At 41.7% G+C, this 25,208-nt stretch overlaps 1 protein-coding gene across 3 annotated transcripts in view; it reads left to right on the top strand.

Annotated features, from left to right (window-relative positions):
- Positions 1-25,202, top strand: part of RFFL (ring finger and FYVE-like domain containing E3 ubiquitin protein ligase) — a 31,202-nt gene extending 6,000 nt beyond the window's left edge. For 2 of the 3 annotated variants that reach the window (XM_009326060.1, XM_009326061.1), the window contains exons 3-8: positions 13,108-13,298; positions 18,352-18,756; positions 20,663-20,746; positions 21,127-21,334; positions 22,653-22,676; positions 23,252-25,202. In XM_009326060.1, the coding sequence (XP_009324335.1) occupies positions 13,113-13,298; positions 18,352-18,756; positions 20,663-20,746; positions 21,127-21,334; positions 22,653-22,676; positions 23,252-23,433 (1,089 nt within the window). In that variant the 5' untranslated portion in view covers positions 13,108-13,112 and the 3' untranslated portion in view covers positions 23,434-25,202. The remainder of the gene's footprint in view (positions 1-13,107; positions 13,299-18,351; positions 18,757-20,662; positions 20,747-21,126; positions 21,335-22,652; positions 22,677-23,251) is intronic. The other variant, XM_009326063.1, reaches the window with a different exon arrangement.
- The last annotated feature ends 6 nt before the right edge of the window (positions 25,203-25,208 follow it).

Here is a 25,208-nt window from a genome sequence, read left to right as displayed (position 1 = left end):
ACTGGTAAAGAGTTAAAACAAACAAACCAACCCCAACAAAAAAAGACCAAAAAACTACCTGGACTTGCATTGTCTTTTGCACTTGTGTGAAACATGAAGTTGGCTTCAAAATAATCTTGTCTTACCCTTTTTTTTTTTAATATTTGTGTTTTGTTCTAATGTTAAATTGTTAGGATGCTCTGAAAAAGTGCAAGGAGGTCATTCACTATACACATTTCTTCCCAGAAGCGCCCTACTTCTGTGAGCTGTGATAGTTCTCTGAAAGTATTTAACAGCATTATGACTACTGCTTTGAAGAAATTAAATATTAACTTGATTCAATTCCCTGATGAGGTATTATCTGTATTTTATGTACGGAAGACTGATGCACAGAGAATTGAAGTGGCCCAGATGCACAGAGTGTCCGTAACAGAGCTAGAAACTGAAACCAAAAATCCTCAGCCCCAATTGTCCCATGTTAATTTATCCTGTTACTAATCTGAAAGTAATTACCCAATGGAATTTGTTGAGCTTCAGGTCTCTTTTTTTAAAATAGGAATAAGTGGTATGTGGTTTTGTGTGTGTAATCAAAAAATGGGGCCGTTTCTGCTGAACTATTGAACTGAGAAAAGTAGAACTCAAAATGGAAGAAAGTTCATGTTGATGTTATCAGGTTATTGGTGGAACAGATTGTGTTGCAGGCTGCTGCTTAGCCACAGAAGTCATGTCTGCTTGTGCTGAAATGCCAGATAAGTTATTATTTGTTTGGGATCTGAGAACAGAAGTGAAGATGTTTTGAGATTTTATTTAAAAAATAAGTGTTCATTGTTGTTGAAGGGCTGTGTGAAAGTACAAGACAGTGTAGTATCTGTTCCCAGCTTCCATGATAGTTGGTATGTTTTTTTTCTTAATGCCCCAATGCCAGGATTTAGTCTAATATGAAAATCTTGTCTGTTATTTTACAAAGCAAACAAACCCAGAATGGAAAAAAGTGCTCCTCCCAGTTAGAGAGAAGCAAAATTAAAATGTGACGATGCCTGTGTACTGCAAAGATTGAGGGAAAAAACCCAACAAACCCAAGGCAAATTAAAAAAAAATCAAATTGAAATAGATTTATTGGTTTATAAACCCCAATGATTTCTGGAGCACTGACTCATGATGTCTGAATGCTTGGGCTTGCCAAAAATCGTGAACTGAAATGTGACCCTAGTCTGCTTGTCAGCTTGGGCCATATATGGGGAATTTCCTCTTTGTGACAAAGGTGGGGAATCCAGAAGATGCAGGTCCTTAAAGGCCGTTTGAAGCTTTCATTACCTAGTATCCTCTCAGTCTCTGAATCTCCTAGGGATGTTACACTTCAACTCAGTAACCAAAAATACAGGACAAGATGGTTGTTGGGTTTGTTGATGTTTCAGTTTGAATAAAGCCCAGATTTCAGTGTGCATTGTTTTGGGGTTACTAGTCCTTAACGGCCTGCAGAGATTGAGGCTGGAAGAAGAGAGGCATGGCAATTGAACAAGGGCAGTGGTAAAGCAACCAATTTAGAATCTTTCAGCCCTAGAAACGACCCCTGTAGATGGTTGGAAATGGACTTTCACATCTGTCCCGTGAATGTTAAAAGCATTCATGCTAGTTGTACTGACAGACACTGGACGGTAAGGCTTGAATTTTCCCTCAGTTTTCAAGCTCTTATCCAGGGCTACGTGTAAGTAATTTTGAATTTCAAATGCTTCAGTGCTAAATGGAGATTGGCACAAAAATAATATTTACGGAAATGCTTTAAGAGTGCAACTTCAAAGTCTCTCTCAAACTTTCACCTGTACTAACTTACTTCAAATGAGGGTGGAGTATTTTCCTTGTCCACAGATGAGGTGACTAAGCCATAAATAAACTCACTTTTTTAATTCCGATATCTTTTGTTGTCTCAGTAACAAAATTAGTATTCAGGTTTGTTGCTTTTCAGTGCTGTATTCAATATCCTGGACCTTTCTTTAACTGCTGACAGACTCCTAAGTATTTCTGCAGTCTGGGAGAACAGAACTTTCCACACCGCTTCAGATGTGACATATGTGCTGGTCTTTGTACATGTCTTCCAAAGGAGATGATATGCAGTTGCATTTTATTCTATTTCAGCACCTAGTTTGGGTTTGAATTGAGATTAATTTGGAATAGGCATAGCTAAGAAATGAGTCTGCAGTGCTTGTACTTGTTATGATGTGCCTCAATTATATACGTTCAGATCTCTTTCAGTCTAGCCAAATAAAAATGATCTTTTTTCAGGCTACACTTAAATAGGTTAGAGGTTGCCTACCAGTCTACACAAATCTCTGTTGCATGCAGTTTTACTGCAGCATCATCAATCTGAACGTGCACTTTTCCACATGTATGAATTCCACGGGGTTTAGGTTGATTTTCTACTAAATGGGGGGGGGGGGGGGGGGGGGGGAGAGTATGCTTTGTGTGTGAGGAATTTTGAGGCTATCTTTTGATTTCTGGGGGTGAGGGGGGGAAGATTTAGAAGTGTAGTGTTTAAAAAATAAACCCGAAGCTTGGCATGAAAAGTAATTTATGGGATTGCCAACTGTGTTATAGCTTATCAGCAAACACTCTCGATTCTGGGTGTCTGAGAGGCAGCGATAGCATGGAGTCCTTAGAGCATTAGTGCCAACTGCAGTCCCAATTTCAGATGAGCTTAATGTAATTCTGACTGCTGATGCTGTACCACCTCCAGCCCAAGCTCAGCTGTTGGATGAATAACACTGCAAGACTTAAGATTGTATTTATAACTGTCTTTATTTTGGGAACAGCTGCTTTAGAGTACTTCATCCCTCTGAATCTTTGTACACCAGGTGAGATAGGGAGTTTCTGTGCGCATTGCTGCAATTTGTGGTGAGATACCTCCTATCTTCTGTGTCCCTACCTTGCTTCTGTAGATTGGAGGTAAGGGTTTTTATAAGCTGGAGGAGCTGTGTCTGGGATAATGCTTCTCTTTCTCCTCTGTTTGACTGCCCCCACATATGCTTGTGCTTCATTCCAAAGATGAACTGTTGATGAACATGTAATTTATCCAGTTGGAGAGAAACCTCCTGTCACGATGAAACAAGATGTGCAGCTGTCATCATAGGCCTCTTGGGCCAAGGATTTCAATGGAAATAGCTTGATCTCTTGTTATCTGAAGTGGGAACTCTAGTGATATGATGAAAATATAACTTGACATCCTTTCTCCTCCCCTTTATTCTCTAGCTCCCTGCATTCCCCCATTTAGAAGAGTATCATTAATGCCATCCCGCAGTGGTTACCTTCTTCCATGGTGAAAGCTGAGGTGATTCAAAGCTGTTCCCCTGATGTCCCTCGTTAAATTGTGGAATCGCTCCTGCTTGTTTGTAATATCTGAATGCTGAAGTCATTTAGTTCATACAGCAGAAACCTAGTTTGAGTAACTTTCTATTCTGGGCAATGTAAAATTTGCAAAGAGAGCAAGGTATTTGTAGCGTTACGAGGAGGAAGACTTGCTGAAAAGCTTATGTTGTGCCTTTGGAGATCATTTCTGGCTTTCAGGTGGGCACAGATCCAGCTAACCTCCTCCAGCTATTGCCACGTGGCTGTCACAGAAGAGTGGTCTAGGTGGGTTTTAAGATGAAGTCTGGAGAGTATGGAATGATTACCTCCCTTGAATAGAGCTAGTTAAGGAAGCTACACAGTTATTTAAATTTTCAGGTTTTCATCTAGCAATTTATTGCTACGTATTGCAAGTACAATTTTAGCAGCTACCTACTGCTTGGAAAAAACAGCTGAAACTAAATCCAAGGAAGACTTGTGATGATGCGAATGAACAGAGAAAAAAATTCAGAGCGCAAGCCAGCATTGCCCTTTCCCCCCATAATGAAAAGGACTGATTGAAATGGTACGCAATAGCCTAGGATTCCTGGACTGCTCATTGCTAAAGTTTTGACAGAGCGCTTCCACTTTCACTGCCACTTTTGTGTGTGGGACAAAGGATAGACACACACCCACGCAGGATGCTAGGAGGGTGGGAATGGTAGCAAAATGGAGTAGTCTGGAAACTCACTTCTCCAAAGTTTTCTTTCTTCTCTTTCTGACTTGGTTCATGCTATGTATTACAGCTGACTTAATTTTGTCTTGCTGATGAATACCATACTAGTGTGAAAGAGCACACCGGATTTTTTAATTGTTTTTCAGCATAGCAGGAGAGTGGAAGGGACATAGTCAGTCTGAGGTCACAGCACATTACTTGGGAAGAGGTATGGGACTAAGGAATTAAGATAGACTGGGTAAGATAAATAATTTTCTAAAACTTGTCACATGATTTCATTAATCATTTTGTTTTGTTTTGTGTTAACTTGCTGGAAGAATGTCACTGACTTGCAAAGGAAAAAGGCTGTTGTTGAATTTCCATCTTGGCAGATGTCTAGAGACGTAATTACAGTTAATAGCAGGAAGAACTTTTAATCTAAACATTTTTTGATACATAAAGTGCAATTTTGGGTCAAAATAAACAGTTTCTATAGAAATAATACACACCGCAGGTACTCAGTTCCTTTTAAAACAGACAGGATTTCCAAGCTTCTCATGTTAAACTTGGGAAAAATCGTTTGGTTTTACTTGTGCTACAGAGGAGAGAGAAAGTGGGCGAGTGTTGAGTTTGCAATTCAGGTGCAAGGCTGGGAGTCAAGTGAGAGGGTTTCTGTTTCTGCCTTTGGAATTAGCTTCCCGTGCAATGCTCTGTAAATCACACAGCTTTCTAAAAACATTTTCTCAGTTTTAAAATGAAAATTGCAGCTCTTCAATTTTGAAGAGGTGCTTGAAGCTTAGATCCTTTGTGCTTGTAACAGTATTGGTGGCATTTGCTGATGGGCGAAGGCACTTTCACTGAAGATCTGTAAATCTTCTAACAAACAGAACATCAGCAAGTGTTGCTGAGAGAAAGCTTGCAGATTACTTGTAACATAGCATGCTGATAAACACTGATAAAGCTGCAAGATGTTCTTAGAATACCCACTGTATTTTTTTCATGTATTTGAGAACTCTAATTCTTCATTTTCCTCTCTTTTAAGCAAGTTTTCTAAGGGCTTACCTTGCAAATGATTTACTCCACTGTAAACCAGGTTATAGCAGTATAAAAGGATCTTTGTCTCATGATGGTTTCCTCTGTACCATATAACTAGGAAGTTATTCTCTCTGAATCAGCAATAATTTAAGGCAATAGCATTTCATTGAAGTTGTGTGCGGCTGTCTCTGTGCTGAACTACCGTGGCCCCGTTCCAGCTTTTTCCTGCGCTGCTTTGCACCCTGCCCCAACGGGCTACGCTGTTTACTTTCTGCTCTGTGGTAAATGGATGTCACTTCCTTGATTAAAATGCTGGTGTGCAGCCAAATTCTCTTCCTTTGGGCTCGCACGGTCGGAGAAGCAGCGCACCTAGCAAGCGAGCACACTGTTGAATCCAGTTGTGTGCCACGCTCCTGGATCTGGCTCCTGGCTGGATGCACTGGGATGTGCCGCATCTCCTGCCTTCTGAGACACCTGGCGCCCACACACAGAGGCTTTTGAAGGCGTCTCCGAGGTGGAGAAGCACAGATGCAGCTGCGTCATGCTGTATTAAAGAGGGCCTGAAGATGGATTACCAGAAGGCACAAGCTGAACTACCAGCCGTGTACTGTCCATATCCAACCGGGACGGTCTAGACAGCCTACGGGCATGGGGTGCCAGTATCAGCGTGCTCTGTCTGTCGAAAGCAGCCAGTGGATGTGAGTATGCAGATGCTGTTCAAGTGCAACTGCTAGCCCTGATGTGCCCGACAGCGTAGGCACTCTTGGATGCACAGAAGTCTGACCAAGACGCCACAGAAACTAACCTGGACACCCAGTGCTGACTATGCTTGGCGCAGATTGACCTGAATGCTCTGTCCTCTGCCTTTGTAGCTGGCCAGTTTCTCACCTGAAAAATTTTAGACTGACATCAAGGTTGCTGATCAGACTGGTGAGCAATCATATATTTGTCTTTGTGAAGATTATTGGTATTGCATACTTAGATGATTAGAGATGTGAAATGTCTCCAGACATTTTGAAGGCACAGAACAAAAGGGAAAAATGCCTCCTGCTTCCATACCAAAATTTCAGTCTCTCTTCCCTCTGAACACTCATGTTTCTAGCTGTGCTGATATTTATTTACATATTTTTGCAAGATGTGCATGTTGTCACCTTAGGCACATGTGAACTAGTACCTTTACTCATAAATACATTTTTTTTTTTCTATCCCTAGATAAAAATCTAAAGTGTTCAAACCAGTTGTTGTATATAGCGAATTAGATTTACATGCTTTGTGATAGACAGCCAGGGCTGGTCCCCACTCTTCGTTTTCTTACACTTCGTACTGGTTAAGACACCACCTCTGCAAATGTCATGCTCAGACTGGCAACCTGCCTCCTTCCCTTGTGCCTCCTCCAAACGGCTAATTTGCTGACTTTTCCACCTGTCCTGACATACGGTTGCTCCCACTTATCATAATTCAGGTCTGTGTGCCTGTGACACAGGCTGATAAAAATAATACTTCATGCATAAATGTCATTTGAGCAAATTACTTGATAACAGAGCTATAGAATAAATACTAATTTTTGACCAAGCAAGCTGTGAATTCAGTTTGTAAGTGGTAGGTTATTAGTGAAACTAATTTTAGCAAGGCATTTCTTATCAGTGCAGGTTTACTGAAGGGGAAAAAAAAAAGTAAATTGTAACAGTGAGCAACTGTGCAATGCTATTAATGAGGCACCAAGATGACTAACTCATTAAATACTTAAATCATTGCAAAATGGCATTCATGAAAGTGGGATCTGATGAATTTTGTAGGGGATACAGCATGGAATAATAATGCAAAAATAATAATTTTAAATGTGCTTTCGCAAGACATCAGTATTTTAAAGCCACACTGCCTTGTTCTGGCTTCCTGAATAGATTTCAGTGATCTTCAAGCTACTACAAATGGCAGAAACTACTGCTTTTGTGAATAACGTTAATCCCAGTCTTGGTGTGTTGCCTTGAAAGTGGTGTCTTACCAATGAATGTGGTTTTGCTGTTGTGGAGGCCACACAATGGGTAACAGGTTGGATGTGCATTGTTGCATAGCATCTATACTTGAAGCACACAGACCTTAATGGATTCTGCAGTTTGGCAGTTACCCAGTGTTTGGCAAAGAGTGAGGGGAAGGTGGAGAGAGAAGACTGAGACGCTCTGCATTAATCTCGTGGAAACTGCTGAGAAACAGGAGAAGGCAATTTGGGATCATAGGGGGTTCTGAAAGGTAGTAAGCATGTAGTCATGGAGGATGGCCTCTCAGTGAGTGAGATGGAAAGAGGAGCTTGATGGTTCAAGGAGCTAATAGAAAGGAAGCTCATTGTGGTGATCAGTCTTCCTCTAAATGAGGAGGTGCAGGGGCACCTGATAGAGCTAATGAGCAAGCATTACTGTGGGAAAGCATGCCCTAGCAAAGCTGCTATGTCTTGCATCTCCCTCCCTTTTTGGCACCCTTCTCCGTTCGCAGTAGCTTCGAGGGTCATCAGCCCTGGTGTTCCAGTGGTTGAAGGCCTCTCAGGAGGAGGAGGAGTACTTGTTGCTGTGGCTTCTCCTTGTGTGGGAGCAAAATCAGCTGTCCGTGGGAGCTCAGTTCCTTTTGATCCCATAACTCAAGTGTCTCATTGGTGCTACTGCATTCCAGCCCCCAAATTCCTGAGCAGTCACGAAAAGAAGCCAGACACAGTCATCAAGAGCTTTATTATACTGAGCCGAAAGCTCAACGATTCTGAGATGTTCCTTTCACTTGTTCTAGTCCCTTATTGTTTGCACTCTTAGGAAAATACAGGGAAATTTTATATTCAAACATAAACCACAGTTTTCCTATACAGCCAAAGCCTACCCTTTGATAGAAATCCACAAAGCACATGTAATAAATTCTGTATGTAGACAGTGATCTCTCATACTCCAGCCAGCAAGGTTATGGCATTAATATTGCATATCTAGTGAGAACCTGAGTTCAGATACTTTTTTTAATGAAATGGGAAGTATAAAAATCCGGGCTTGCATTATGAAGACTATCTTCAACAGTGTATGGGAGGAAAACTTTGACATCACTGGTATTTCCTCTGGAATTAAATCATGCTTGCAAATTTATACAAAACTCATGGTGATGTATAGAATGTGTTAATGAACAGGTGGTGAAATGAATTTCACTCTTCTGTTTAAAATCAGTGAAGAGAGTCGCAGCATTCACAGCTTCATACTGGAAAAAAAAGAGCAGTCCATCAGAGCGTGGTAGCGTGCTAGCACTGCTTTGCCCACAGACCATGGCAAGCAACTCCCTGCCTCGTCCAATGTTTATGCATTTCTTCTGGCTTGTCCTTAAAGAAACTCAAGAAAGAAGATAAAACAATCCCCCTTCCCAAAAACAAGCCCAGCGTGATGATTGCCATGTGGGTGGATGTGTTTGCAGGTCCAGGATAGTGTTTAATCTTGCATCTCCACCCTTGGTGAAGCTCCCTCTCCCTTTGCTCTTGCCGATGCTCCAAGCACAACACGCAGTTAGGATTTAGGGCAGGTACTTTTTGTCTGCCAGAAGTCATCTGTTGAGTGCCTGCCACACAGACTTCAGTTTCCCCAAAACACGCTCAGCTGCATAGTTAAAACAGTTGTTTTCTATGGCTCCCATTGGCCGGTACGAGCATCATGTCCAAGAACAGTCAAGACTGCTGATATCAGTAATGCCTGTAACATTAGTCATGCTAGTAAGTCAACATCTTTTATTCAAGAAGTTGCTTGAGAATTCCTGAAATCTATGGTGTCGTTAACTTTTCCAAACTGACATGTTAATACTAGTCAGGTTACTGTAAGTGTTTACCCAGCCCTGGAGCACAACAAAGTAGTAGCTCTTTCTCCTGGTAAATTTTGTGGCTGGGCATTTATTTGCTGCTTTGGTGTAATTGGGGAGCTCCTTGCATGCAGACCAGCTATTCATCTGCAAAGGATTGACGGGCTTTACGCAGGGCAGTGCTTTCTAGTTACTGATGCTCAAACTCTGTCACATCTGTATCAACAACCCATCTGTCAAAGCATTGCTTACGGAAATAATCAGTTTCTGGATGGTGTCCACCACATTCCTCTGAATGGGTAACAAAATAAATAAGGGAATAAGTAGACTGTAGCAAACATTGTGGAGATATCTAGGAAATTGCCACCCTGAATTTCACCGTGAAGTTCTGCTTGCCACTACCAGTCCTCTCCCACTGGCAGTGCCTATTTCCTCAGGTCTAAAATGGATGCTGTACAGAACAAAGGAAAAATCCCTCTTGAAGCAGCTGCTGAATCTTACCTGCGTTTCTTGTTGCTGTCTTCGTGCAGCTGTAGGCAGATACAGAGACGTTTTAGCATCTCAAGCCTCAGTCACATCTGCTTGGTAGTATAGCTGCCGGTTAGCAAAGCTTCGCCTAACTGGTGGCAGCATTTTAAGTTCCCATATAGCGTCCACTGCCTGTTCCAGGTATCAACAGCGTAATTCTTGCTTTTCAGCCATTGTGGTCTCCTGGGAATTTGGAAATGGTAGCAGGTATCTACAAAATTAGTTGGGGCAATGTTGACTGAGACGCAGAGCATGATGACTACCGTATGGGCAGAGGTGGAAACGTTTGTGAGCTCCTTTTCTTGCACTTGGAGCGGTCTAAGATGGAGCTGGAGCAGGCTGCGGCATCGCCCGGCTGCTGTCCCCAACCTGTATGCCGTATTGAGAGATGATGGTTGCTGGCTGGCAGGTATCTCTTGGTGTGCCTGGAGGAGAATCCCACTTTGCATAAGAGCTGACAGTGGCACAGAAGCAACGTGGGATGCCCACTCACAGCGCAAAGTACATGCTCGGCAGGAACCCACCAGCCTCCCGAAATGCTGACAGTGAAGTGAGAGCCGTCCGTTTCTGTGTGACTGTCAACTGTCAGCACAAAGCGGTTTTCAGTGAAGCATCTTTGTCAATGTAAACGCTGCATATAAGCAAGCCCTACCTAACTTAAACTTACGCCTATATGTAGAGGTCCTTGAATAATTAAAACCTGACATACACTGGTACAGGCTGAAGTAGTGTGCCTGAGTTGTATGAATGGCTGTCGTGTTTCCATGTGCTCCTTTCTCTTAAAGATGGGAGATATCTTTGGAAAAACGTTACAGATCAGAGGACAGCCCTGGTTACTAGTTGTTTATGGACGTTTCCCTTCCATGCTTTTGTAGTTGACCAGGATTAAGGTTCTTCTAAAGCAACATCTGAGCCTTTTGTAACCTTTTCATTCCCTGGCAATTACACAAAACTACAACTCCAGCTGAATGCTGAGTTCTGTCTTATTTTATCCTGGTTTGTGCGCTCCCTTGTGTTTTTTCCCAATGTTTGACATGTTGCAATGTTGCAGAGTGAATTAGTGGGCTGTCTTTTTTTTTTTAGGAAAACAAAGTTTTTGGGGCAGGCAGTAGCATTTGTGTATTTTGTTATCGTGGGTGGCCTTCAGTTTGCAGGGGTCCTTGAAACAGGAAGGGAACTTAAGTATGGATGCCATTTTCCACTGCTGTGGAGGCTGTGAATACTTGTTTGACTGCAGCTTTCGTGTTGTTTAGATTTGCTATTCCTAGGAAGAAATTAAACCTCCAAACAGCATAGTTTAAAATAGAAATTCAGTATTTTTGCAATAGAAAGGCTGTGTTAACTTCTGAGTGGGACCAATAGCTTTAAAATTAATGTGCAGAAAGAAAAAGAGTGATTGTTTCTTTTATGTATATCTAAAGTACGTGTTTTGACTGCAGTGCAGAGCTAATACAAATGGATGATACGTGATTTCTGTTCATGGAATGCTTCTCTCCATGTATTTATTAAGTGATAATTACCCCTGCTTATACAGGATGAGTACTGTGGCATGTGAAACTAATCGTTAGGCTAAGATGCTGCAGTTAGGTCATTAATGTTTTCAGGCTTCAGATCCCTGTGTGTCAGTAAGAACTCACACTGTTTTTTATTGATTCTTGTTTATGCTTATAAATAATAACTGTTTAAGCTTGTTATCTTCTGACACCAGGTTTTGTACACAGGGATGTAACACGAATCAAAGTTGTTGGTGGCCTAAAGGATCTTGTTGTTCTGCTGCGTGGTGACTATCCCAAGTGTTTTCTGTTGGGATAACACACATTCCTGCCAAGGTGGTTTGCTATCCGAAGCTGCTGGGGAAGCCCGGCAGCTTGCTTGCTAAGGCTGAGAATAGCTCCAAATGATGTGGGAGGAGGATGGTCAAGGCACCTCCAAAATTTTATGTCAGCACTCGGTGAGGGGATTGTAGGGGATGGAGAACATATTGATGCCGCTTTAGTATTGTGATTTTCAGCGTTTGATAGAATCAGCATTTGATGGCTTTGATATCACGAATATCTGCAGTAACAGTCTTGTGGCCCGTGTGTCTCTGCCGTGCCTTTGGTCACCCGTGTCCTTCCAGCAGCCAGCTGGTGTTCCTTTTTGTCTGTTACTGTTCTGTTGTTAGAGATCTATTTGCCGGTCTGAGTGCAATTTACACTACAGCATTGTGCACATCAGTTACACCAAGAATTGTTTCTCTGTCATGAATCTGTAGATTTTCACTTAAACATTAAAATCTGCTGAGCCTGCAGGGTAGAGTTCATTGGTAAGCTCACCATTGTGGATTTAGAAAGGCATATGTCCACTGCAGTGACAGCGGTAACTTTGACGAGCCAAATTCAGCTAGATTTTGAAAGGATTAAAGATGCCACTAAAGCTACAGATACTGGAACAGCACCAAACTGCAAAAGCTTCTCAATTCGAGTACATCAACCCATAAGACTTAACACAGCTTTAAAAAAAAAAAATCAACAGAACAGTATGTTAGCATATTGTACCAAATAACGTTTGGGACTCATACCAGCCCCCTTCCCTTGGGAATCTGGAGTTTTACAGTGGCAATACTTATTGAGGCGAAAGAAATGAATTGGCTGTGTAGCTGAGAGAGGATTTATTTCCAGATGTTTGTAAAATCGAGCAGTCCAACACTATCAGTGATGGACCCAATTTTTAAGACAGAAAAGAAACAGAGTCCAGGAACTACAGTGTGAATGCAGAAATGCAGAGGAGGCAATTTGTATTCTGTTTGCCAGTAAGTGATGACACATGGTGTATGCTCTAGAAACTGAATGCCCAGATGAATTGAGATTTCTTTGTAAACTCCCAAAAGCAAGTTTATAGCAGTGTGTTTCTGGAATACTTCTGCATGGGTGGTCTTAGAAGACTCCAAAACTGTGCATTTTGCACTGGACTGTTACAATTTTAGGTAAGAGTGTGTGTGTGTATATATATATATATAAAAATTTATTTGGCTTGCAAAAAACCCCCACAAGCAATTGTGTCTCAGATGCAACTGTTTTCTCAGGTAAGTTACCAGAAGCTAATATTTGATTTTTCTTAAGTTACTGACATTTACTTGCTGTGTGATGATTTAGCCTTGTAATGCTGCAAATTCAGTTGAGAACTGGCATATGTTAAATCAGTGGCTCCACTGTCCTTGTCTTTTACTTTGTCTTTTTAGATTTGTAGCTGTAAATCTGTAGAGGGATTTAGAATAAAATTGAAGAATAGGCATCTATGATCTTACTACTGATTTTATTTAAATAATGTATGAGACATAATTTGAGCTTCTGTTTGCTTTTCCCAATGCACAAAAAACAAAGTCAGTGTATTACGGGTTACATGGAATAGAGACAGCCTGTTACAGCCAACTTGATCATAGTCTTGTACAGCAAACTGGAACACAAAATTTATCTTATCTTTGTTGTAACCTCTTAACTCTAAGAAATTCCAGTAATAACTATCCTGAACTTTATTTGTCCTTTCTCACCAAAGGCGTACCATGCTGGACTGGGTGTGTGGTTTTTGCATGTGCTTGTAAGTTAGAGGAAAGATCAAAACTTACAAACACACTGTCAGAAATGAATTGCTGGTGGGAAATTTAAATATGCATTTCATGCTTTGTTCTCACTTTAGCTGACAGATTTTCCCATGTCATTTCTAATGTGTATCTCTTCCACTTTCAGTTACTATGTGGGCAAGCTGTTGTAATTGGCTTTGTCTGGATGGCTCACCCGAAGAGATGCAGCCGCAGCCGCAGCAGGGAGCCAGAGTCCAAGCCTATTCCAACCCCGGGTACAGCTCATACCCGTCTCCCACTGCTTCTGAACAGAGCTGCAAAGCCTGTGGTGTGCACTTCGACAACTCCTCTAGGAAGGTGAGTTGCAAATGTCTTCTCTGGTGCCACTGATTTAGGGGAGCGTTCAGTTTGACTGCAATATGCCATCTGACTTTCATAATTACAAAAAGCCAATTTGAAGAGAAACGGGTGCACGTCAGAGGCCTCCGAGTTGAGGACATACCATATGGGAAAAGACAGCTTGCCTTTGCTTCTGTGTCTTTAGTCATTCTTTCGCAATTAGCAGATGTAGTTGAAGATGACTGGAAATGTGGTAGTTAACCTTCCGTAGACTTGGCTTTCCCAGGCGCTGAAAGAAGAAAGCCAAACTGCTTATAATCATTTAAAGGAGCATTAGCTTGAACACGAGTTTTTAAATTTGTTATTTAAAAACACTAATGTCCTTTAAAAAAAAAAGTTGTGGCAAGAAGTTTAGTAATCCATTTGTGCTTTCAGTAGATGATCTACGTATCTCTCTTCCAAACTATTGTTGCTCAAACTAAAAAGCCATATAAGTTTATTGAGGGTGTGTGTTGAATTGCTGAAGCTCGGTGCCAAAGAAAAAAAGACCAAATCCATTTAATCTTGTTTGTAAACTTCATTTGTGCGGATATAGATGCCAAAATAATTGTTGCCACAAGATTTTTAATTAGACAGCAAACCCTGTCTGGGACGTTATTTGGGCATGGTGGTTCCTATAATGCTGCTTGAAAAATGTTTTAGTGAGGAAAGTTGTTCAGAGTCCAATCTGTATAGCTTAAGAAGTGTCTTATATATAGCATGTTACTGAACTTAATAATGTGAGAACTTAAAAATTACAGCCCTTTTAGATTAGATGGGGAAATTAATAAATTGGTCTTTCTTGCACCTTTTTATTCGTGCATGCTGGCACATATCTAAGAAATGGTAAGCCTTGGCAGAGCTGTTGCTTTCTACTCGCAGAACAAGGGGGATGTTTATGTATTTTTGCACTGAGAAGTGTTATTGCTCCAGAGATTACTACAAATTTAAATTTTGGGAATATATTTGGGGGTTGGGTATGTACGTTAATACATTTTGGGTATGTCAGTATGCTTAGATTTCTGACAGTAGGCAGATTCTGGGTCAGGTGGGAATGGTGCAGTCACTGCACATGACTCCACATAGTGTTGTCTTTAATGTTGTCCTCATTAATGCGATGTATCTTCGTGAACACTTGTGGGAAGAATTGTTCTGAATCCAGTGCTTGCTCTTCTGCATAGCAGCAAATAGTGGATGTAGACAATTCTGCTCTTGAAATGAAAACGATTCATGCAGTTAAGTATGGACTATACAGTAGCAGTGCTAGAACCATGGTCCCATTTTTCCTGATATCTTCTAAAACATATGTTCTAATATAAGCTGTCTTTAAAGCAGTCTCTTGTATAAGAGTCATCACTACCGCTCCAGATATGCGAAAACACACTGACTGATGGGGGCTAGGTAAAGCTCTGGTGTGCAAATTGTAGAGGATCTGCTAAAGTAATTTAAGACATTTCTGCCCCCAGCAGACTTCCCTGGTTTTTTGCTGGAGTTGGCTGTCAGTGTAACTGGGGCAGGAGAGTACAACGTGTACTTGTGTCTCAGCTGCTCCCATTCAGTGCAGACTATCAATGAAAATGAATTTGAGGTTTATATTCTGTATTGTGAACGGGGGCTCCTAAACCTTCCTTCCACCTTCCTTCTGCCACCACAACTACTGAGCAGTACTCTCTGGGACTGACTTGAGCTAGATGGCTACAGGTGGCAAAGCTTAAACAGCTGCAGGAAGGTCTGCTAGATCATCCATCAAGCCTTGGTCTCCGGAAGAGAATTTGAGATAAAGAACTGAGTACATAACTTGTAAAACACTGATGTGTTTGTAAGCCATGTCAATTCTTTAATTCTGTTGATATGGACCAAGAAGTGTATGAAATCTCACTTTGTGCAACGAGAGCACCAAAACCTCTGCATTTTGTCCCAAGAGAGGCAGTACTTTTGAACTCTAGTGTCCATTAACTCTAGTTAATGTTTATACTGAAATACAACAGATAAAAATTAATTCCTTCCGCACTGGTGACCATAAGGATAACATAGATTGTTTTAAAAAAAACCCATCCAAACAAACACCCCCCGCCCCCCCCAAAAAAAGCAGAATGATGGTATCTTAAGTACTTGATCTTTTATCATAATTGTATTTTAATTTTCATATAACATGGCACCTACTAAAAGGATTAGGGTAGGGGAGGTTTAAATGGAGCATGTATTTGTAAGATGCTTTTAACTGTTGGAGCATCTTTAAAGGATGTAAAATCTAATCATGGTAGCAAAAATCTCTGAGTTTTTTTTGGTGTTTTACTTCTCTTAGATGACTTTTTTGATGTTGGTTTTCTGTAGCAAACTGATTCCACAAAATCTTTCAAATTTAAAACAAGCATTCTTCATTTCCCTCTCTGCTGATAGAAAGCTATGGCAGGCATTCTTGGTGGATACGTCAGATTGTTATTCCTTCCTACCCCATTTTCTGATTTCAGTGCCTTAAATTGGCTGACATTTTCAGGAAGATGCTTTTCTTTGCATACTTACAGAAAAAGCTCCTGGCAAGCTAGAGTGTAAGATTAAAAAAAAAAAACAACCAACCCTGAACAACAGTAGCCGTAGTGAAAGCTTGAATGTTGGCATTTCTTCATTTTATCCTGCATACGGAGAAGAGCCAAGTGTATCAAAGCCCCATCCTGGTATCTCTGGGAGACTAGCTGTTAGAGCAAACAACCAGGAACAGCTTCCATTCTGGACAGGCTTCTGATTTACAGTATTTCACTTCTGTTTGACCGCCCTGTGATTGTGCTGCCAGTTAGTAAGCATCTTCACAAGTGGTCTGACCTTTTAGTAACAGGGTTTAATTTACAACAACATTTGAAACTAATCGTTCTGAAGAGAACAGTGTCTTCAACCATGGCTCTTTCAGTCAGAGTTCAACAAATATATCGAAGCTGTAAAAGCTGCTTAACACTGAGATGTGGCAAACAGCTTCTGTGTGTGTTTAAATACTTGATGCTCAGATACAGTCTGGGGAATTTTTTTTTTCTCTGAAGATGAATCCTAGTGGTGAACTGATAAGCCACAGACATGCCCGGTTTTATTTTGACTTCTCAAATGTATCATTTGATAACTAAGGCAGACTCGTGTTATTACTGTTAATTGCTTGCAAAAAACATGTTGGATAATGCAGCCCTTGTACTGTGCTCACTTACGTGATACCTAAACGTGTAAGCACTGAAGTAGGGGTTTTCTGGCTGGAAGGTCCCTGGCCCTACAAGCGGTTCCTTTTGGAGCCAGTTTGGCAGCCTGCAGAGCACGGGGGAGGCTTCCCTCTGCCAGAGTAAAGCAGTTTTTTTGTGGTTCGCCCCCCGCCCCGCCAGTCCTTCTGATTGCTCCCCTGTCAGAGATGGGGATTGAGAGAGGGAAAGTGTTGTCAACGGGGTTATTTTCCATTACTCTGCCTTTGTGGAGTGTTTGTTCCTCTGCTTTAGACACACTCTACTACAACCAGTAGTTCCTGTCTCTGCCCTGAAAACTTCCCAAGAAACTGGATTGCTTCTGCAATTGTAGGGTCAAAAAAAAGCCAGTTACATACTAATGTTTTTTATAATGACCAAGTGAAGGAAAATTTCTCAAAACTGGATGGTATGTGGAGATTGCCCTTCCTGTCTTGCTTTGTGATCGATGAAAGTCACTTTTACTTGGCAGGCCCCCAACCAGCAATTTTGAGATGAGGTTTCAAGTTTGCATGACCAGAGATTCTCTCTGTGGTAGAAATTTTCATGTCTTAAAATGCTTAGGCAGGAAATCAGGATTCTTTCCACTGACTGTCATCATAAGCCTATTACAGGGTCTAAATGAGAAGTCTGTTGGTTATAATTGTAAGGGTGTGTGTGGGGCAAGGGGGCTGCCAGGCTGTAAAGGGGATCAGAAGGTGCTTATGTAAGCAAGTAGTGTATTTACACCTTTTAAAACATGAGAAACATCTGCTTTCTTTGAACTGTGAAGTTAAAAATGTTCTTTAATCACTAGAAGCAATTAATGAAGCAATTTTTTTGTCTCCGAGTTTGTTGCGTCTCCAACTCTGCGTGTGTATTTTTCCTTGCATAGCTCTGAAGGGTTGATGTCAGGATTTCATAGAGATGCTTGTCTTCTCTGAGACTGTGAATTAGCGTTTTTAACCAGCACTGAAACCAGTTCTTTCTTCCCTCAGGAGTTTTTTAAAAGGCGCGTAATGTGGCTGTTCTGCTGCTATTCCTATTGGAAAATGTAGAATTTGACTTTCCAAAGTGTTGCGCAGTCGAGTTTCTGCAGAAGTCAACACGGACTGTGAGTGCTTGGAACTTCTGAAAATCGAGCCCTGAGTGACAAGACCAGAACAGTATAAAATATAAACATTAAACAACAGAATTCAATCTGTAAAGTTTTTAAACATCTGGGGCCTAATATTTCCAAAACTTCCAACGCTTTCTGTCTAGCACCTCACTGGCACACAGTGTGCATATTATTTTCAAAATAAGCTGGCTATTTTTGTTGCATAAATAAATATTGAATTCTTTGATGTCTGTCAGACACTGTAAGCCTTGCTGTTTCCTTTTCCTCTTACAGTGAAAAAAGATTCATTTAGTGATTGCAGCAATCTGGAGGGGAAAAAAAGGGCGGGGTGAGGGAGGTCACTCATAGCAAGTATTAAATTTATAAAATAGAGAAATGTTTTTAAGTAGTTCCCTCCAATGCTAGAGCTTTCTTAAAGCACAGAGCAATATTTCATTGTTTTATAAAGCAATGCACAGCTAGCTGTAATTTACTTGAAAGTCTGCTGCCTCATGGAGAGATCTAGTGATCTGCTCAGGGGATCAATCCTTTTCCTCATCTAGGAACATGAGTAACACACTTGGCACTTCTTCGTAAATCAGAAGGTTTTGTGTGCTTTAACAGAGGCTACTGCTTACTTTGGCTTCCAGATGGTAGGGGAGCACTGCCTGCGGTCGTCATGCACCTCTGTTGCAGGTCATGGTGGATCGGTTTGATTCTGTTCCCTTCTCTTTAACAGCACATCTGCTTGGACTGCAAGAAGAATTTTTGTACGTCCTGCTCAAACCAACCTGAAGGTGGTCCCCTTCTCTGCCATCTATGCCAGCGTTTCCGAGCCACAGCTTTTCAGCGGGAAGAGTTGATAAAGATGAAGGTGAAGGATCTGCGAGACTATTTGGCACTCCGTGAGATTTCTACAGAGTTGTGTCGTGAAAAGGAGGACCTGGTATTTCTGATTCTTGGCCAGCAGCCTGTCATTACCCAGGAAGATCAGATAAGAACAAATCCATTTAATACTAGTACCTCTGGACAGCAAGACTTTGTGATTCTCCCACCAACCGGCATAGCATCTCCTACCTCACATGATGCGTCTCCAGTATCTGCAGATCCCATCTCAAATTCACTAGCTCAGGAACATCAACAGGTACGGCCTCTAGCCAGAAGCATCTTTTGCAAACTCATTCATCTCTATTTTGGATTAACTGCTAAGGTGTTGCATGAGGTTTTCCAAGTAGATAATGTGCCAAAAAAGTTCTATGTTAAAGATACCTGCTTAAAAAACAAGGAGGGCTTCTGTTTAGAACAGATGACAAAATACTTCAGTTGCATTTCATACATGCTCTTCTCAGGTTTGTTTCTAATTTTGAAGTGAGGACCTCACACTTTCTTACAGAATAATTAGGAAAGTAAGATGAGTTATTTTACACTGCCTTGCTGTGTAAAACTGTGACTTGCTGTCACCAACTTTGATGTGCTATTCCCTTTCTATACTAGTGGAATTTAATTGAACATTCACTCTGAGAACAACATCACTGTTTTGAGATGTGTTTTCTCTGGTGCTCTGCTCCACACTTGCCATTGCCGCTAGATGACTCCTGTGACTGGTTCCTTTTGGTACTTGATGTCTGTGTTGGCGCACAGGTCTGTCTTGTGTGTTGATGTTGACAACTTTCTGACAGCTGTATGTAGGTGTGAGATGAAATGGTTGTTATTGTTCTTTAATTTGTGTGCAAGACAGCAAGCGCAGTTTAAAGCAATTTTGGAACTGAAACTGATGGGAAAGATGATTGTGAGATGGGCGGCGTTTTTGGAGTCTTCTGCACTCAGATCAGTAGAAGACAAAACCTGAGTCTGTTGTTAAGTCTTCAGTTTATGATGAACCCTGCAGTTCTCATGAACCTTGTCAGGGGCATTTGAGCTTAATTATTTTTTATTGACTTTGCTTTGTTTGTCTTTCTGCTTTCTGGTATGGGAAGTTTACTCAGTGTTTGACATCTGCTCGTAGTCCTATTAGGAAGTTAATAGGCGTATTTAGTTCCCTGTGGCCCAGAGCTGTGAAAGTGCATGTACCTTCTGCTTCCTCAGCAGATATATCTAGTGCAAAAGAAGAGTTTTCCTGGGAGGATGTTTTTTACAAATCATTAAAAGGCCTTTTCAGTCTCTGGTTTTCTGGATATTGCCATTCCAATTTTTACCAGCAAATTCAGCTCTGTTGTCTTCCCTTTCTGCCCCATGATACGTTTCAGCTTCTCGTCTCTACTTGTATGACATCCTGCTACAGTTCAGGCTCTTTCATCATTATTGTTATTCTTTTGCTTTGTAAACATTAACAACTCACCACTTAGATAAGTAGGATGGTAACATCACAGTCTCCTTTGTCAGTAGGGAAACCACAGAGGGGAATGATAGCTGCTCAAGGCAAGTCGGCTAGAATTGCACTGCAGCTCCTTTCATTTTATTAAGTGCTGAAAGCAACTGCCCCTTCTCATTCTCCAGCTCTGTTGCTGCTGGTCTTTCACTTAGTATCTCCTATTTGTCCAGTCCAGAACCCACCTGAGGAGGTGTTTCTGTATGGTTACTTTGAAGATGACCTGTAGGCTTTGAGCTGTGTTACAGAGGAGTCTTATACAGAGCCTTGCATTGATAGCCGATGTGCCATCAGAGCTGTGATATCACACCATGTCACACTGCAACGCTTCAGCGAAGGATTGCATATATACACACGTGTATAAAATTGGTCTCCTCCTGATTCAGCCTCACAAGAACATCATGTGGGATCTTACTGTACAAGTACTCTATCAGGGTTTAAATAAAGCGGGGCTTTAAAGGGTCAGATGCTGCACTTGAGTTTCAAAAAGTTTTACTTGTTTAAAGTTTGTTTTTGTAAGTGCTGCACGGAAATGCCTTCTGTGAGCGTGCCTCGCTTTTACCTTGTGCCGCAGTTTGTCCTTCCAGTGGGCAGGGTTTGCAGTTGTGCTGAACTATCGAGCTTATTTCCCTTTGGACACACGGAGATACGCTGTTGGTGAAAGCTTTATTTCTTCTTCTAGGCAAATGGTTATGTGCCTCCAAGCCAAGTTGGTATGACAGGAGTTGAGAATGCAGCAGAAGCACCAACAGAGGAGGAGACACAGGTTTGTGTGTCCTGGAATTAGATGACAAGGAATACCAGGTTTTCTAGGCTGTATCTGACACCACAGAATCGTTACTGCTGAGAGATGGGTGGCTAAACAGTAATTCAGGCTGACCACCAGCAGACCCAATCAACCCCTTTCTTTAGCATCATCTTATCCTCCACATGTAGAAAAAACTGGTGTCACGTGGACACTATAATAGAAATTATTTATTTCCATCCTAGGACTTGTGTTTCTGATAGATGGAGGAATTTACAGAGTAATCAGAGTTATATGTACATCCAAACATGAATTCCTGCTAGTGCACGTGTTGAAAGTTCATTTAAGTTGTATTGCTAGGTGTTGAGGGCAAGAATCACTCCATCTTTGTTCCCTTTCAGTCTACTGACTCAGAAGATAACCTGGTGCAGGGGCGGAAGGCTTCTCTCTCTGATCTAACAAGCATCGGAGACATCAATGCACTCTCTGTGCGACAGCTGAAGGAAATTCTTGCTCGCAACTTTGTCAACTACAAAGGCTGCTGTGAAAAGTGGGAGCTGCTAGAGAGGGTGACTCGTCTTTATAAAGAGAAAGACCTTCAACATCTAGGTAAGAAACTTAGCAAGCATGTACCTGTTCTCCAGGTTTTCCCTTTCTACGGACAGTTGCAGAAGGGAATAGAATTTATCTTACATTTCTGTTCTGTGCAAGTGAGGAGAATGGAGGGAGTGTTTCTGATACGCGTGTTAAAGTAGCTAAATTCTGTTCACCACTACTTGTACTTGTTTAAGAGGAGGGCATTATGGTAGCGCTGGAGAGCAGCGTCCCTGTAGTAGCAACAAATGAGAACTGTGCGCCCTTCATCTCGGGATTCTGTATAGCTGTGGCAGATGCACTGGTCACTGCATCACCCACAGAACAGCTGATGCACGGCTGTAGACGGATGACTAAGCACTGGGGTGAGCTCTTATCTATTGACTCACAGTAACTGGCAAAGCCAGCAGGAAAATGCCCTGCTCTAGCAGGAAAATGCCACCAAAAAGTAGCCGGGCAATTCAGAGCGGGCATGCGCTCAGTGACAGTGGCCCGCGCTGCTGAACAGTTGTGGTTATCTGTGCTTTGACTCTGTCCTCTTGATCACAAGAGCGTTCCTCTTGTGCACTACCTGCTCCTGCTGGGCCTGCACAGGTGACTGATGAGGGGATAGTGGTGCGATAGAGATGCACAGAGAATGTATCTGACTTGACTTTCAGGTGCCAGTTTGCAATTCTAGGTGATTAGTTAAAAAAGACATATACTTGTAAATTATTTACAAGAGAGAAACATACTTTAATCCTTTGATTTCATAGATAGGTTTGTTTCTCAGTGTTGTCCAAAGTAGCGTTGTTTTCTTAAACACATCTCTCTAAGCTTTGCCCTCTATGAATGACAAAAGATTTAAGACATCCACTTTGGTTTTATATTCTTCTTTCATTGTATCTTGTGCTTTTGACAGAATTTATCCTTTCCTCTTAATCACTGTTGCCTGTGCATGTGTCTCAGCTGTGCCCAACAATATTGGTGAGATTGTGTAACACCAAAGAAACTGGCACAAGGGGCTACTGAAAGTGTAGTTCTCGGAAGGCAAACACTGCATGAATTCCAAGGCTGTCTTAAAAATTGAGACATCACTTTAAATAGTTGCTTATCTTTGCGAAGACTTAGCTATTGTGTAAGCTCAGTAAAAGAGGAAGTTTCTTGCCAGTTGAACAACCTATCCTGATCAGAGATTCAGCTTGAACCTCTGCATGGGGATCAGCAAAAAGCAGTTTTGGTTTAGTAATCTCCCTTCAAGGCTTTCATCTCCTGCTTAATAATATTGCTTGAGTAAATTTTTTTTCCAGCTTCTCTTATTCTTACCAAATAACTTTCTCTTCTTATGTTGCAGTTTCCGACACTGATGATCAAACTGGTAAGTGATATTCTTAATCATAGAATCATTTAGGTTGGAAAAGACCCTTAAGATTATGGAGATCTTAAGATCAACCTAACACTGCCAAGTCCACCACTAAACCATGTCCCTAAGCGCCTCATCTACACGTCTTTTAAATACCTCCAGGGGTGGTGACTCCACCACTTCCCTGGGCAGCCTGTTCCAGTGCTCGATAACTCTTTCGGTGGAGAAATTTTTCGTAATATCCAATCTAAACCTCCCCTGGCGCAACTTGAGGCTGTTTCTTCTTGTCCTATCACTTGTAACCTGGGAGAAGAGACCCATGTTGCTTCCTTTGCTTATTACTAAGATTCTCAGTGGTATTTGTTTTCATCACACAGAAATTACTGTGTAAAAGATAAAACTTTCTGCTCTTTGCCAGCTGATGGAGCAGATATATCCTCACCAGTGTAGACGCAAGGGGAATTTTTTTCCAGACCTTCAGTGTGTAAAAGTACATTAGGGAAGCCCTTTGATAAAGCCAACTCACAGATTGCACAAAACCGACATACCTTTCTTCGTCTCATGCAAAGTGTGGTCTCTTGTTTACTCAGGTGGTGCTGGGCTCCCTGGCACGGAGGACAACCTCTGCAAAATCTGCATGGACGCACCCATTGACTGCGTCCTGCTCGAATGCGGCCACATGGTCACCTGCACCAAGTGTGGGAAGCGGATGAGCGAATGTCCCATATGCAGGCAGTATGTGATAAGGGCTGTCCACGTCTTTAAGTCCTAGGTGTGTTTAAGGAAGACTGGCGATGCCTTAAAGCCTCATCTGCTGTTAGAGAAATGGTCAAAATCGCTACAGATAGGTCAGAGATTAGTACATGGACCCCATTGGAAGCTGGAAGTGAGGGAAGGATGAAGCCTGGGGAAAATAGCTCTTGCTCAAGCCGTGCCCGGCTGTGTTCTTCCCACTATAGTGCTTTACACCACAGTGCCTGGACTCCTCGGAGCTTGTTGCCAGCAGCAGACAGACAGACATCATTAACAACCTACATCCTAGAATAACTTGATCCACTAGCGTTGGGCATAGATGGATGCTTGGCTTTCCACCACAAAGATCAGATTCAGAGGCTTCATGTTTTCCCCTGAATAATAAACAAAAGTGGACCGGGGTCTCAAAAAGTGACGTTTGTTTTGCTGCTTAGGCTATACACCCAGCAACAACTTTATTTTCAAAGATTAAAATTTTACTGTGCTTGTTAATTTTTTTTTTTTTAATTTAATGTTAAATTCTTATGCTTGCAGGACAGGCAGCCAGCCTCTGATTTCCATATTCAGAATAAGCATAATCCTAGCCTAGTGCAATTGTGGAAAAATGTGTAGTTTTATTTGGAGATGGACTTTGTATTATTGAAAAATGTAAGGGGAGTGAGACTCTGTGAAACATACAGCCTTACCTTGTGTGGTGGTAGTTTTCTGTTTACATGCCAGGGAGAGGGAGGTTTCTAGTCTGACTGTTGTTGATTCCTTTGACTTCACAGGCTTCCTTACAGTATATGCCAGCAATTGTTCTAAAACTGAACTGACTTCACCTGATTAAGGAGCTACGAATCTAAGGCTTGTCTTTTAGAGGGTTTAGTGAGGAAAACATACAGCTAAATAGTAGTAAGGATTCCATTGTTACACAATCATATTTAAGTACAAGTGACTTTTTAGAGGGGAGACGTGAAAGAAAGCAAGCTTTATCTCCCTTGAATCAATGAGTGATCATCGCAGATGCTTCTGTTTTCTAATCAGCTTCCCCCCCATCATCCCCTCTGCTCAATTTTACGGTCCTGTTGCATTCAGACTGCTTATCAAAAGCAATTTATTTTATACTCTTTCTGCTTGTGAGGGTGGGTAGGAGGTGCTGTGGTCTGATACGTGACAATTGCAAGCCCCTACAGCTATCCTCGTGACCAGCATGTTCATTTGGAAGCCTTGCTAGAGAACACTGTAACTGGCATATTTTTCCCTCAGTGGCCTGCAAGCATTCAGTCCGTCTGGCCGGTAACACAGCTAAGTTTCAGAATCTTGATGCCTTAAGTTTTCAGCTACCATGAGACTGTACACTCATTTCAAGTCATTTGTGAAGTTGAGTACTTTCTGCTGCAGGTTTTTTCCTGTCTAGCTTTCCCCTTTATGGGGGTGTGTGTGATCACTTAGTGTTCAAACTGAATCTCCGCATGGCTGCCAGCAGAGGAACAGCATAAAAACCAAGTGTCCACTTACGGCTTCTGGAGTAGTGGAAGTGCAGATACAGAAATAATCACCAAAGCCATCTACTTTTGCAATAAGTGGTAATATATGTTAACAGCAAATTAAACTTGTGTAATCTTTAACATGGAATATTGCATGAGTAGCAACTCACTTCTCAACTGGCATGGAGCGGAGGGTCTCTACTCTGCAAGTTGGGATCAAAAAAGCACTTAAGATGAAGAAATCTGCCACTCAGTAGGTAGCAGAACCTCTGCACTATTGAGGTGGTCTCTGAACTCCACAAAAATGCAAGAGCTGCTGAGGTTT

This window comes from Pygoscelis adeliae, unplaced genomic scaffold (assembly GCF_000699105.1).
Source record: "Pygoscelis adeliae isolate BGI_AS28 unplaced genomic scaffold, ASM69910v1 Scaffold266, whole genome shotgun sequence".
NCBI classification, from domain to species: domain Eukaryota; kingdom Metazoa; phylum Chordata; class Aves; order Sphenisciformes; family Spheniscidae; genus Pygoscelis; species Pygoscelis adeliae.
The sequence above is the reverse complement of the archived record's forward strand: the minus strand, read 5'-3'. Positions and strand labels throughout refer to the sequence as shown.